Source organism: Vidua chalybeata, chromosome 4 (assembly GCF_026979565.1).
Source record: "Vidua chalybeata isolate OUT-0048 chromosome 4, bVidCha1 merged haplotype, whole genome shotgun sequence".
In the NCBI taxonomy this organism is placed as follows: domain Eukaryota; kingdom Metazoa; phylum Chordata; class Aves; order Passeriformes; family Viduidae; genus Vidua; species Vidua chalybeata.
Window position 1 is genome coordinate 55,682,077 of NC_071533.1, and position 15,531 is coordinate 55,697,607.

Here is a 15,531-nt window from a genome sequence, read left to right on the forward strand (position 1 = left end):
TTTATTTTTATGTATTTTTTGTGATTGAAGATTTAACATAGCTACGTGTTCTTTTAATATGTATGAATGAATTATTCAATAGTATGAATGATATGTAACAGCAAAAAAGAGAGAATCTCACCTGCAGGTGAGAGGGCAGTTTCAGTGGGAATTTTACTAGAATGCTATGATGGCTGGATTTGCTTTGTTGGTTGTTTCATTATGCAAACACTATGTTGTAAAGAAAATTACTTTAATTTCTTAAGTGTCAAACCATTTATTGAACAGTTGCAAAGTATATTTGCAGAGGAAGCAGATGTATTAGAGCCCCTAAGAGAGAGTGGATTTATTAAAGATTTGTTGTTGACATTTATTTTGAGAGTTTTACTGCTTACTCCACAGCTTTGGTATATGCCAAAGGTACAGGGGGATGGGAGTGAGTCTGATGGGAGTAACTTCTTGGATATCTTTTGCTTCCCATTTTCACTTTCCTTACAGATGATACATTGCCTATGAGAGAAGAGGCAGCATTGCAGCTTCCCTTACAGTCAGCCTTTTTCCAGCTGGTAGAAGGTCAGGATTGGCAGGTTGATCTACCTGGGAGCAAGCATAAACTTTAGAGATAAGGATTTTTCTAGGCCATTGGACTGGGAAAGTAGCCAGTTTCATAATCATCTCACAGCATCTAGGAAGAGTTCCAAACGACTTTTGGCTTCAGGGAATTAAAAGTATTTTATTCTTCCTCTGAAACTCGAAGGCTCCAATCCCAGTCACCTGACCTAAATAAATTCAAGCACTTCTACTATTCCCTCTCCCATATACCAGAAGAACGCATCTTTTCACTGGCAGATGAGCTTTATTGTAGAAGTAAGTTGCTGTGCCAAAGAAGCAAGGTTATCAGCAGTGATGGCATTTGCTTAGGTAATAAAGGCATCTGCTGATGGTTGTTATTTGTTGAAACTCATTACAATTTTCAGACAGGAAATACTAGTTAGTTTGAGATAATGATTTAAGTTTTCTTCATGATTCCAGATCCTAATTTTCTTTAAAATCATAAGAATGCAGCTTCTTCCATTTAACTCCTGTCATTTGTAAGGGGTTTTTAGGTTATTTTAATATCTTCTTTCAAGAAAAGCAAAAGAAAGCAGCAAGGCTGGCATCGAGTTTTGAGTATTTAAAGTGATCTGGGATAGCCGTGTTTTAGAGGGCATGGTAATCTCATCAGAATGAGAACATTCTGTTTTGTGCACTATTGTAGGAGTTAATGCATCAACAAAAGATTAATAATGGCCAGGTGTCTTCATTATAAATAGAGGGATAACAAGTGTGCTACACTAATTATTAATGTTAACATTTTCTTTTTTTTTCATTTTGTACATGCAAGATTTGTTTAAAAGCCATCGATATTTAACCACAGTAAAATTCTCCTCCTTAAATGTTTTGTGACCTTGGACAGAAACTTCTATTGTAATTTAAATAGTTTTTCAGACTTAAATAGATAATCAATAGTAAAAGGAAAAACAGTTGAAAGTCACAGTAACTATTTTAAACATTCACATTATGTTAAGTAGTTTCAAATTATTTTCCTGATGCTCATCGTGATAACTTCCATGCCTTGAAAATTGCATTTTTGACATTTTTTTGCTTAATTTTATTTTGTCTTGCTATTCATTTTCCCCTTGTTTCCTTATGTGTTTTCTGCTTTGTAGATAAGTTCCTTTCCCCACATTTAATTTAAGAGATGAAATGGAGATAACAGAAATAAATTGTCAGTGTTTAAATGGTTAATTCAGACAGTATGATTTTCGCTTTACTGCTTACTAGGGGAGAGCTTCTGTATGCATTTCATATTTGTTCATTCCTTCTGATGTTACACTTGGTAGGAAAAACATTTGCAGTTTCACTGTAGTGGTTTTCAGGTAGAGATCATATATGTGTTGATATGAACCAGCAGTGTGCCCTGGTGGCCAAGAAGGCCAATGGTTCCTGGCCTGTATCAGGAATGGTGTGACCAGCAGGAGCAGGGAGGTCATTCTTCCCCTGTACTCAGCACTGGTGAGGCCACACCTTGAGTGCTGTGTCCAGTTCTGGTCCCTCAGTTTGGGAAGGACGTTGAGATGCTCGAGCACGTCCAGATGAGGGCAACGAGGCTGGAGAGGGGCTGTGAGAGGTAGAGTAGGGTAGGAGGAGAGAGCCCTGTGAGGAACGGCTGAGGGAACTGGGGATGTTTAGCCTGGAGAAAAGGAGACTCAGGGGGTGACCGTACCACTCTCTACAACTCCCTGAAAGGTGGTTGCAGTCAGGTCTGGTCTCTTCTCAGTTGGTCTCTTTCTTCAGGCAGCAACTGACAGAATCAGAGGATACAGTCTCAAGCTGCATGAGGGGAAGTTTAGGTTGGATGTCAGGAAAAAGTCTTTTTTGAAAAGAATGATAAAGTATTGGAATGGTCTGCCCAGGGAGGTGGTGGAGTCACCATCCCTGGATGTGTTTAAAAAAAGACTGGATGTGGCACTCAAGTGCCATGGTTTAGTTGAGGTGTTAGGGCTGGGTTGGACTTGATGATCTTGAAGGTCTCTTCCAACCTTGTCATTCTGTGATATATTTAAATAAAGCCTTTAGAACAATAAATCAGAGGAATATGTCAGGAGCATGGATCTGCGTAATAATTGATTGAATTTTAAACAATACTGACAACTTTATAATTAATCTGTTAACATACTAACCTTTTTTCTCCTGTTCAGTTCTTGAAAATTTTACTGAAAAATGTATATATTTTTAAATGATTTCTGTCACTGTATTAATTTTTCTGGTAAATTTGGGGACATGGTATTTGTAGCTGGCGACTTGTTGCACTTTAGGTTTTCATTTTACACGAACATGTTATCACTTGACCTCATCCACATCTGAAAATTCTTCTCTGTTACTGTTGAAAGGGATATAGTTTTGGGGCATACAAGCAACAAATAAAACAATGAGGAAGTGCATTAAAAATGGTGACCCCAGGTAGGCATAATAAGTCATAGTTTTAATTAATAATAATATTTACAGATGTGTTAATTTAAGATAATGTGAATTTGGTAATGCATTATTTTGTAAAGAGGGTGATAAATTTACCAAAATAGAAGTTTAATTTTACTGGAGAGTGAAATGTATGTTAATTAGAGTAGAAAATGACTATGCTATGTCTACATCTATTCTTACAGGGAAAAAAGTATGCAAATAAGAGTAAACAGGTCAAAAATTGTAACTGTCTTAAATGTAATAAAAGTGTCTGTACAAAAAGATGCTAAATATTTTAATCTCCATTACATTTCCATATTAATTTGAAATTCAACAAAGTCAAGTGCAAAGGATCCTGCACCAGGGGAAGAGTAGCCCCAAGCACCAGCACAGGCTGGGGGCTGACCTGCTGTAGAGAAAGACCTGGGGCTCCTGGTGCACACCAAGTGTCCATGAGCCAGCAGTGCCCTTGTGGCCAGGAGGGCCAGTGGTACCCTGGGGTGCGTTAGGGAGAGCATTGACAGCAGGCTGAGGGAGGTGATCCTGCCCCTCTGCTCAGCCCTGGTGAAACTCATCTGGAGCTCTGTGTCCAGTTCTGGGCTCCTCAGTACAAGAGAGACATGGAGCTCCTGGAGCAGGTCCAGAGGAGGGAGATAAAGATGCTGAAGGGACTGGAGCATCTCTGTTAAGAGGACAGGCTGAGGGAGCTGGGCCTGTTCAACCTTGAGAAGACACAAATGAGAGGGGAGCTCATCAATATCTGTCAGTACCTGAAGGGAGGGGTGGTAGGAGGATGGAGCCAGGCTCTGCTCAGTGGAGCCAAGCAGCAGGACAAGATGCAACAGTCAGAAACTGATGCACAGAAGTTCCACCTGAACATGAGGAAGAACTTCTTTACTGTGCAGATGACAGGACATAGAACAGCTTTCCCAGGAGTCTCCTACACTGGAGATACTCAAGAACCATCTGGATGCAATCCTGTTCCGTGTGCTCTGGGCTGATTGCATGTGGCAAGGAGGTTGGACCAAATAACCCACTGTAGCCCTTTCCAACCTGACCCATTGGGTGGTACTGGGAAATGTAAAAATTCAGTCATAAGCATTTGTTTGATTTGCCCACATAAAATCTACACCCCAGAGAGCCAATGAAAGGATAGGCTGATTTGTAATGTGTGTAATGTATAACCTATTTCTGTAATTTCTTGCCTTGTGTACTTCCTTCATTTCCCTCTTGAAAAAGCATTTCATATAGGAAGAGTCCATGGTAGCTAGTATGTTTCCCATCTGACATTTACTTTCAAGTAGTGTTAAGGAAGAAAAGATAACTTATCCAGTGGTAGTTAAGAAAACTTAATAATATATACATGTCAATGTGTATACATAGGCATAGCTTGTGCCTGCAGGATGCTTTATTAATAATTAAGGCAGTCTTCATTGTGCTGAGACAGAAAGCAGTAAATTTTTAAGTACATATACATGCACTCTTAAATCATAGATAACTGGCTACTGAAATGTTTCGTTGCAAAGTGTAATTAAATTAAAGTTTTTTTTTCACGTAGCAAACCATATTTAAATATAAGTAATCTTTCATTAAGATACTTTTTACATCTTTACAAGAACATTAGGCACAAAAAAAAAAATTTGTTGGTGAGTTGCTATTTGTCAACTTATTTATGGCTTTGATAAAGGGCTGTTCCCATTTGGCATAACAATATCTTCTATCATGAGAGTGGTTAAACAGAGAGTTGTGTGATAGTGAAATCTGCATCCTCTGAGGTTTTCAGGCCTTTACTGGATGTAACAGTGGGGCAGTTGACCTGATTTAGTTGTAATTTGAGCCAGAATTTGGAATACATGACTGACCTCAACACATCCCTTGAAACCTAGGTTTTTCTACTATCCTAACATCTGTTAGTGGCCTTCACTAATGAATATGGGGTACCCTTACTTACAGTGTTATTTAGATTTAGAAGAAAGTTAAGAATCTTTTAATAGATTCTCAGAGTAAGATTGCTCTACTGCCTGGCTTGTAATTTGAGTTGTTGTGGGTGTAGGGTTTTTTGGTTGGTTTTTTGGGAGGTTTTTTTTGGTTGGGTTTTGGGCGATGAGGGGCGTGGTTTTTCTTTTGGGTTTTTTTTGTTTGTTTTCCTTGTTTTGTTTTTTTAGAAGGATTCTTGATGGTGGAAGATAAAGTTAGTATAATATGTTACCCTAACTCAAATCCTTTTTTTGCATTTCTTTTGGAGAGATTTTCTTCCATTTGGACAAATATGTATCTATAGATGTATCTTGTTGGTTGTGCTTTGCCAAAGAAAAATCAACATCTGAAATTATTAGTTTTCCTGTTAAATTTGAAATTAATCCTGAAATGATTAATTTACTGCTAACGCTAAAATGTAGTTTATATAAATGTATTCATTGGTGTTAAGATATTAAAGCTAAGCACAACTTCCTAGTAAAGTTATCTCTCCCACCTCCCTTTTATGTGAGAAATACAAGTCTGTTGGTTTAACTACCACTGTAATTTCTTCATTTAAAGACTGTCCTACATGCTGCAATCCTGGTAGTTGTACCAGCCTGTGTTGCATTAACATCTTTCACTCTTTCTGAAGAGCTGTTAGACATGTCAGCACTGTTGATTTTGAGATCTTTTGGTATTTCTTTTGTTTCACAGTTTTCCTCTGCAAATACTTTTTGGTAGATTGATATACAGCTAGTGCCTACCCGCGGACTGCCACTGCAAAGGGTAAAAAACCCCAACCAAACAGAGACTCCCCATCTGTTGTAGTTACAGGTTGAGAAAAGTCTTCACACTTTGGACATTCATTGATATGAATCCATTGCTGTGGATTTATGAAAGAGCTGTATCAGGGAGTACTCTTGGAATTTCTGGAGTGAAATCAAAGATCCCTGGATAGTCTAGAGTAGTGGATTTCCAAGACATGTTGTGAAGGTTTTTCTCCCTCAGTGGGTTCAACAGTGAGGTTTTAAGTGGGAGTTAATGTGATTTTAAATGAAAATTTGAAATATGAACAGTAAGTAATTTTTCTTCTCTACTTCAAAGATTGATGGTAAATGAGTGATGAATACCTTTTATTAGTCTCAGATTTACCATGGTCTGGTAGAACAGGGTGTTTATATGCCTGAAAGAGCCAGTTCTTCAGTCTCCCGGTACCACTGCACTGGAAGTACTTGGCAGTTCCTGCCGCCATAGCAAGGGAAGAAAATACAGTTAAGAGAAGTGTGTATATGAAAATTAAATTACTGCAAGGTGAATTTAATGTATTTCAAGTATTTAAAATGTTCAGGTAGAGCATTCAAGTGTGATCCGTGTGCCACGACGCTGTCTGTTGTACCATGATTGGTTAATCTGTCTGCAGGAAATGCTGTTGTGAAATCTTGGGATGAATTATATTTTTACTCATGCATATCTGTGTCATGGTAGATGTAATCCTCTTGTACAGTTCTCTTTCAAGCAGAATTATTCATGTTGTGGTAGATGTAGGAGATCTTTTTTCTACTCTTGCAAATTCAATCACTGTTTTTGAATGAAAGTACTATTTTTCTTGTCAAATCTAGAATGTTTGGATATGACCAAGAAGTGAGAAACTTTGCATATAGTAATAAGCACCTGTGAAGTTTCAGACAGTAGTACAGTAAAAAATCTAGTGTGACTAGGGACGTGGAAGTAATTTTAGCATTTGTGCAGTGATAAAGTTTCTTCAGAACTGTATAGGTGCTATCAGCTGCTTTCTGTGACCTTTGAAATTAAGCTGTATCTGCAGAATATCTCAAGTTAGGAGTTAAAACTCCTATATCACTTGTACAATTAATAAAGCAGTTTAATTTAATGGATACTTTATATTTCCCTTTACAGTCTCTATAAACTTCAGATTTAGAAATTTGCTCTGGAATGTTTTCACCAGCTGTACTTGGGATTTTCAACCAGGGCTTTGCTATTTTGCCAGCAACATAAGTGGAAATTTTCAGTGTTGGGTCTTCGGTGTATTTTTAAGATCATGTTTTGCTTTTTTTGGTAGATGTTGGGCACTACTGAAGTATTGAAAATTGGATAGGCTACAGAAGACAATATGTGCTACACAGTATCATACTGTGTAATATGCATGTGTCTCACCCTGCATAGCTGTAACCTGTTCACACTGTATCTTTGAGACTATATTATTTCACCTGATATGAACTGATAGAATGTTTAATGGAATACACCTGCTGTTTCTGTTCCTCCTTGTAGCTAAAATATAGATTTTTCCAATTATGAAAGATTTTATATTAGAGAAAGTAAAAATGTGTTGTTGTTGTTGTTGTTTTTTTTTTTTTTTTTTTTTTTTGTTTTTTGTTTTGGTGCTTTGTTCTGAGATATTTGGGGGGTGGGTGGTTTTGATTTGTTTGGGGGGGCTGGGTTTGGGTGGGTTTGTTTTTTTTTTTTTTGAGGTTCTTAAGCAAATTGAGACAAGTTACATGTATCTTTATGAATATCTCTGTTTTAAAGTGTAATTTATGGTAAATGCTATGTCTTAATTTTTGTCCACAGGGATCTTAAGAACAATCTTATTAGTACCATAGATCCAGGAGCTTTTCTGGGGCTTTCATCTTTGAAAAGACTGTAAGTATGCTAGTCAGTTTAAACAAAACAAATAAAAAACTCCTCAGAGAGAGTAAGTCTTAGCTTCTGGAAGTTTAGACAGCAAAGTTATTATATATTAAAAGTTGAATATATATATATATGCTGCCTAAATATATACACATGTGTTGCAGAATAAGGACTTCACAATTAAAATTGTAAAGTAGGTATGTTTTATTTCTAGCTGGGACACATGGGGGATATTTCCACCATACATGCGTACCTGGTGAGACAGTTCCAGGTTTAAATACACATTGATCCCACAAGCTCACACCTCCCTGCCCGCCCACGCCTGCCCATTCTCCGCCTCTTTGCGCTTCATACTATAATTAGTCTTCTGTGGTGCCTTCTGGTGGTCGTGGGGAGGGGTCTTCTTGATGAAGTAAGAGGTCTTCCTCAGGTGTTTGCTTTTTCACCTTGTCTCTGGGCAGGTGCAGTGGAGGTTTGGCTAACTCTCAGGTCAGTTTGACCTGGCCAAAACCAGGAGCCTGGTTTTTGCTGGCTCCTTAAGTAAAATGTTCTGCTTTATCGATTTTCTACAATACTTGAGTCTTGCTTTACTGAGTTTTCACAATATATATCTTGCCTTTATGGCCTTTACCTAGCAACTATATTCTTATTTGTTCTGTTACAAGTTGTTTCTACCTAACAAGTTGCATTCCTATGTGTTCTGTTACAAATTGTTTTTTCTATTTTTACAAATTTGCTAAATAAACTATATATATTTGTTTCTCTCCACCCACCTAAGTACATTATATGCTTCTAAAATTCTGAATTTTTGTAAACATACATGTTTCTTATATCACACACACGCATGTATAAAACAAAGTCTCCTTTCAGTCTTATGACTGAAGAACATCCGCTGCTTGTGGCTTGGCAGCCACCTTGTTCTGACAGTTGCTTGTATTATTCCTTTTTATTTGTACTTGAGTGGCTTGAAACCTCACTGGGTGGATGTTTGTTCAGAGCTTTGATTCCATCAAGTCTTGTTTTGTTGAATGTTAAACTCGTGATTTTTATTTTCCAAAGGTCACAGTGGAACATAGAATCCCTTGCTATTAACACTACACTGAAGTTACAGCACTATTAATGCTGCTTTATTTAAGGTTTTGCCAACATTCCCATTAACATATTTTTGGGGGATTTATGCTTTGGCTGTAAAAGTTCTGTACCAGATGAAACTTGAAAAACAAAAACTCAGCATTATCGCTTTCATTTTCTTTTTCTTTTTTCTTTTTTTTAAAACACTGTTCAGATTTTTGTAATATTTTTACAGCTTTTAAGTCTTAGTGATTTTGGTACTACCTCCCCCATCCTATTTCTTTATTAAATTTTTAGAGTATATATGTTAATTTGTAACTGATCAGATGATATTTAAAAGGATGTATGTTGGTAACTGGACTTCAGAAAACCTTAAAAATAAAACTAAAGGACCAATTCTGGATTATTATTAAATAAAAGCTTAATTTTTATTACTTAAGAATTTTTTGGCAATTTGATTTGAGACCTATACTGAAAAATATGTAACTTCTAATTATTACAGGAGTGGTCTTTTTATGTATAATAAATGCACTATATATAGGTCTCTGACATATTTAAAAATTAAGTGATGTACTCTGCATTCATTTATTTATTTATTTATTTATACACACACATATATAAATACTGCACAAATAGGAAAATTTGCTAGGTAGGGATGTAAGCCAAGACTGTTTAAGGGAATTTGTTGGTAAGTCTAGACTTGTTGAATTGTATATGGACAAACTATAATTAGTTAAGAGATGGATTAAGGAGGCTGTGTGCATATGTATACACCCTTATAGCAGTACCTTGTGGGTTTTCCTGGAAAAGACCAAACATACATGTGGTGCAATCTGTTACTCGTGAATTTTTGTTCAAGTGCTTCTATTAGCAGACTGTATGTAATTTGGAAATAAACCAGCTTGTTCCAATTTTTCCTTTTTTCTATTTATAGAGACTTAACTAATAACCGAATAGGCTGCCTGAACGCAGATATATTTAGAGGACTTGTAAACCTTATTAGATTGTAAGTATAATTGGTCCTGTATAAATACACTTAAGTTTTAGCCTTGTGTAAGTTAACCTTCTTTGTTTCAAGGGGAGTAGTTTATTTAAGTGTGCTCTTGAAAGACAGCCAGTGCCTATGGTTGTGGTTTGTTACTCAGTAGCAAGCTTAAAAACAAGTGCTGTGGCCAACCCAAACCACGCTATTCAGTGATCTGTTGGCCTTGCAGCCGTTTTCCAGTTTCTTAGAATGTGTTGCTGGGATGGAGACAAGGAGACTGTACAAAATATTTTCTTTAAAAAAATATTTCAGCATTGTAGACTCTTTGAGTATCCATGCCTTCTACAGTGGCATTGCTGTCAGTCTGTTTTGCTGGCAGTCTTGCATGTTTTGAAGTCCTTCATTTACTTTAAGAGGATAAAATGTAAAGACTATGAAATATTTCTTTGCCCTGGTTGTTAGTTTCTTACACATAGTGCTTTCACTGATATACAGAAAGTGGTATGGTTAATATTTTAAAAAAGCATTCTGATAGATTGAACATGCTTCTTAGAGCATGTTAATAGGAAGACACCAGTTCACTGTGAACAACAAAATTAATTTTACACTTCTTGAAATCTATGCTCAACATCTGCCAGTTGTTGCTTTAAATAAAAGTAAAGTCTCTGCATTTACTTTTTTTTCCCCCCAATCTTAAAATTCTTCACCTAAACCAGGAGCATTAGAGAACAGTTTATTTGGAGATTTTTGCTAGGCTATTGAGACCTGATTATTATTTTTATGGTCTTGTGAACTAATTGGAGTGTTGTAATAGTACCTTGTAACTTTTAAACATAGAGTTATATTGAAGAGAAGTTTTTTTTTTTATTTCACATGTCACTTGTCTGAGTTCAATTCATGACCATACTTTTATTTCTCAGGAATCTTTCTGGAAATCTGTTTTCTACACTTACACAGGGAACATTTGATCATCTTGGTTCACTAAAGTCTCTGTAAGTACTTGCTCCATCTAGTCCTGCAGTATTCTGAAAAACAAAGCCATTTTCTCATCTGGGCTTCCAAAAATTTTCTTCTATATCATTTATATCTTCTATATCATTTATTAATTTATAGTAAATAAATAGCATTTTACACCTTTATGGCAAAAGAACTAAATACTTCTAAGCAAGATCTTAGTCCTTGATGAACAGTATAGTTTTGTTACACATAACAGTGGGTAAATAGTCTCACATTCCTTTTCTCTCTCTTGGTTTCATAACTTGTAATCTTGTGTAAGAAAGAAAGTAAATGAAAAAAAAAGTGCTGATGATTAGCTTATGCTTTTCCCTGGTAGTCATGACAGTTGGTTCACTGTTCTGGGACTTAATCAAAGGCTTTGGTTTCTGGGTTTGACACTGAGTTAATTATTTGTTTATATTTATAAAGGAGAATATTTCTTCTCCTCCTTCATCCCTTTAATTGTTCATAAGGTGTTATTCGTGATATTTTAGTTGTCTGCATAAAGGTTGCTGTCTAACAACACCACAGATGTGACAAGAGAACCTGGATAGAACGGTTGTTATTTAAAAAATGGCTATCTGGAGGAATTCATGTGAACAAACACCAAATGGGCTTTCATAGGAATGTTAATTTAGTGTTTGTAGTGTTCTGCCTGTGATGTGTTATCCTCTAGACGTCTGCAAAAAGAAAAAGAAAATGTTTTCACTAGAGACAAAAACCAGTGTAGACATAGCTATATGCTTTACTGCATTTTTACCTGTTTCTAAACAGATAAAATACTAATTTCTGAATAGATTAATAATCCCTTAATTTAGCTGACTTCAGCAAATATCTATAAGGGATTTGGTATGCCTTTTTACTAGAAAGTACTGAATTATATAAAGAAGACTAAGTCAATTAAAAGCCTTATGATTTTCATGTAAAGCAGAATAAAATTGAGTGAATAGTGCTTCTGAAAAGAGAAATAGTTGAGGAGCTATTTTTATTTCTGTTGATTTTACTGCTAAAGCATTTGATCACTGCAGTAAAGCAATGAAGTGTCTTCTTAGGTTATGATGATGCACATTCAAGCAATTCTTTCTTATTACTCATTTGAAGTAGCATGAACACTTTCCATGAAGGAAATTACTGGAATTATTTTCATGTACTTCTATTAGATATTCCTCATATTTATGGAGAGGCTTCCTTTTCTGAGGGAATATGTCCTTTTGTTCTCAGAGTACTGCTTGCAGAGGATTAGAGTAACTTCCAGTAGGTAGATTTAGGCAACTCCACTGTAGTCTAGACATTGCTTGTTGCCTTTGTGTCTGTGACAATGAGGGGCGTGGCACAACTGTTAAAGTCAAGCATTCAGACCTTGCAATTCTGCAGTTTGTCAGCGAAAATGCTTGTGATTTGTTGCAGAGAATTTCAGACTGATTATCTTCTTTGTGATTGCAACATACTGTGGATGCATCAGTGGTTAAAGGAAAGAAACATAACTGTACGTGAGACTAAATGTGCCTATCCCAAGTCACTTCAGTCACAGACAGTGACTGGTGTTAAACAGGAGCTTCTCACCTGTGGTAAGCACTCCAGGCAACTGAAACTTTTCTAATGCCTTCCGTGTTCTGTTAATATTAGTGAACAGCCTTTTTTCTTTGTTTAATTTCCCTAAAATTCAGCAGTTAAATTACAGTGGTAATAGTGACTCCTTTTCAAAGGTTGATCTTGAGCTGTGATTCATTATTGCTTGCTTTTGGAAATAAATAATAAATAAATTGATGATGGTGGATGTTAGTTTGTAGAAACAAAGGATAAGTAACTCTACTGATAAACTCCTTTTTCCTGCTAATCTGTATTTTTTGGAGATCTTTACCTAAATGTCACAGAAGGAATCAGAAACTGGTAATTTCTTTCCTAGGTCTAGCTATGTGATTTCAGATATGTGAATTATTCTAACCCCGAATTTCTGAAGTTAAAAGATCTTCATTTTATGAGTTGCTATCCTGTGTTGTGATTCTATTCTTGATTAGCCTTCTTACTGTGATAAAACCGTGACCAACTAACTTCTTTTTTTATATTGGAATTATTCCAACTGTAGAAATAAAAAACTCATATGTTACTGCGATTTCTGAAGTCAAAATGAAAAACTGGGAAGAACTAAAATGCATAATTATATTTTTCCCTCAAATTTGTATTTTCCACTCTTTTAGATATGGGCTAGCAAAGGCGTCTTGAAATATATTACAGTAAAGGAATACACATTTTGAAAAAGAATATGATGATAATTTGTATTTTTCAATATCTGATGCAATAAATGTAGTTTTTATATGCATCTTGCCAGATGCAACTTCATATTGATATATAAATAATTGATACTCATTTAGTGTATCTATCTCCTCTTTTGAAAATTAGGTCTATAACAGATTCTTGCTGTTAATTGTGGTTTTATGTCTTGAATTCTAGAACCGCCGCTTGAATTACCATCTTTCTATATGACTCCATCTCATCGTCAGGTGGTCTTTGAAGGAGACAGTCTACCCTTCCAATGTATGGCTTCATATATTGATCAAGACATGCAAGTCTTGTGGTATCAGGATGGGAAGATAGTGGAAACTGATGAGTCCCAGGGTATTTTTGTTGAAAAAAACATGATTCATAACTGCTCACTGATTGCAAGGTGAATCCATAGTGAGAAAATGTATTTCCTGCTTCTTACTTTCTGCTCTGGTTTAGTGACTATTTCCATAACCAGTAAGGCTGTCTCGTATCTCACTGAGTGAACATGTAGACAGAAGCATCCCTAGCAGGGAAGTAATCTTCACGCATCTCTTATTAACAATAAAGTTGGAGGAAGGCGGTCTAGAGATTTGGTAGGTCAAACCTACATGCTTAAAATAGGATTAGCTAGAGGAAGTTGCAGTTGTATTTTAATTTTCTGCAAGCTTCACCCAATGCATTCATTTAAAATATGTTTGTGGTAGGATACATTCATTTTCATGGAATGTTAAAATTACAAAAATGCTGGAAACAAGGTATTTAACTGAATTGCTCATGGATTCTTTACTCTTCCTTTTGAGCACACCACAATTAATATTGTTCTCCAGCAGAGATCTAGAAGTGTAATTTATTCTGTCTGCAGCAGAGTGTTCACTTATTCAGCATCTACTGAGTGGTTATTTATCCTATAATTGTATTAGTAAATTAGAGCGTCAATGTTTATAATAAATTATGCATTTGGGAATTTATTTTCATTTGGCCTTTCTAAACAACTAAAAATTTTGTCTTGAATAGCAATGATAACACTTGAGGAATTTGGACTTCTCATCTCTTCTTTCTGAAGTCTGGGGACTTTTTCCTATGGCTATTCTTTTTGTTTCCTACCTTGGCAAAACTAAAAGCCTGAAGAATAGTAAATACTTCTCTGTTAATTACAGTACATTGAGATGTAAATAGCTCTGGTTTTATAAGATCACTCATTGCTGTATGTAATTTGATGTTTTTTCCATTGTCTTTCTGTACTTAATTCATCTTTTGGTAAAAGCTTATATAAATGCTATTGCAAAACTCTTTGATTTTATTATTTTATTTTATCTTTCCAGTGCACTGACAATCTCAAACATTCAGGCTGGCTCCACGGGAAATTGGGGTTGTCATGTACAAACCAGACGTGGGAATAACACAAGGACAGTAGACATTGTGGTGTTAGAAAGTTCTGCACAGTACTGCCCTCCAGAGAGGGTTGTGAACAATAAAGGGGATTTCAGGTTAGTAACCTCAGGTTTTTTTCAGAGTAAAAAAAAAGTCCCTTTAATTTCACTTCTAACTAAGATTTTATGCATTAGAGGCGCCTGTGTGGATGTTTGCTTGTAAATGGTATGTAATAGATTTTTATCTGTTCTAAATTACTGTGTGTTGACAGAAGTGCAAGAAATTATACAATGAAATGTTAAACTCTGAGCCTGGTAACACATCCTTGAAAGATATTGAAACTAACCTATTGTACTTGAAATACATAAATGAAAGTATTGGAACGGTTAAACTTTTGTAGATTACCTCTAAGATAAAGTTAGACCACATGCTGACAGGGGGATTTCTGCTAGGTTATCATTCTCTTTTTAAAAGCCTTCTGCTCCTATATGACAAAATATGCAACTATTTAAGAAATATGCAACATAGTTTGGATCTTTTTCCCCCCTGTGAGTATTAGAGTAAGCAGTAAGAATAGTGCTGCTTTTTTTTTAATGATTGTTGGGACTGTAGTGGTAGCTGTGATATTCCATTGTGTTGAGTGTTGCAGAGTATTTTATCTTTTGTTCTTACCTCTTCACCTGTTTTCCCTTTTCTGATCTTTCTGCTGCTGGTCACTCTAACACGTTACTCCTGGAGGTGCCAGCTGTAACAGATAGCTTCTGTATAGATTCTCTATATGTAAGGTAATTCCCTTTATGACTACTCTGTGTTTTAGCTCCCTGCAGTAGTTCCTACTGAGAATTAGTGTCTGCAATAGTATTGTGTTCACTATGGTGCATAGGATTTCTTAATGTTGTATTAACTGCTTTTATCCACTCATTTCACTTTTCTTATGCTGCTTGGCTGTGTTGATCTTCTGCTTGGTCTTTTGTTTACAGTTAGAAACTTTTCCTTTCCCTGTATGCATTAGAGTTTTTAAAGTCATGCTCTTTGTATACAGCTGATCTAAGACCATGAATCTTTTACATTAAGAAATGAAAAGTAAGTTCAACCACATTGCAGGGACATAGTTTTTGAGGGGAGGGAAAAACAAGTTTTCAATTGCAGAAGACCTCCAGTTGTAGCAAAATTCACTTAAAGTCCTGGCTGAGAGCATTATTTCCAAGCTGATCTCCTTTATGTTCATCTCTTGGACAATTTGAGAAGGGTGAGTA

The 15,531-nt window shown here is 35.9% G+C and overlaps 1 protein-coding gene across 1 annotated transcript in view; it reads left to right on the top strand.

Annotated features, from left to right (window-relative positions):
- The window catches only part of ADGRA3 (adhesion G protein-coupled receptor A3), a 55,415-nt gene that overhangs the window by 15,108 nt on the left and 24,776 nt on the right, over positions 1-15,531 (top strand). The window contains exons 3-8 of the mRNA XM_053941444.1: positions 7,528-7,599; positions 9,593-9,664; positions 10,564-10,635; positions 12,047-12,207; positions 13,091-13,304; positions 14,227-14,391. Coding sequence (XP_053797419.1) covers positions 7,528-7,599; positions 9,593-9,664; positions 10,564-10,635; positions 12,047-12,207; positions 13,091-13,304; positions 14,227-14,391 — 756 coding nt within the window. The remainder of the gene's footprint in view (positions 1-7,527; positions 7,600-9,592; positions 9,665-10,563; positions 10,636-12,046; positions 12,208-13,090; positions 13,305-14,226; positions 14,392-15,531) is intronic.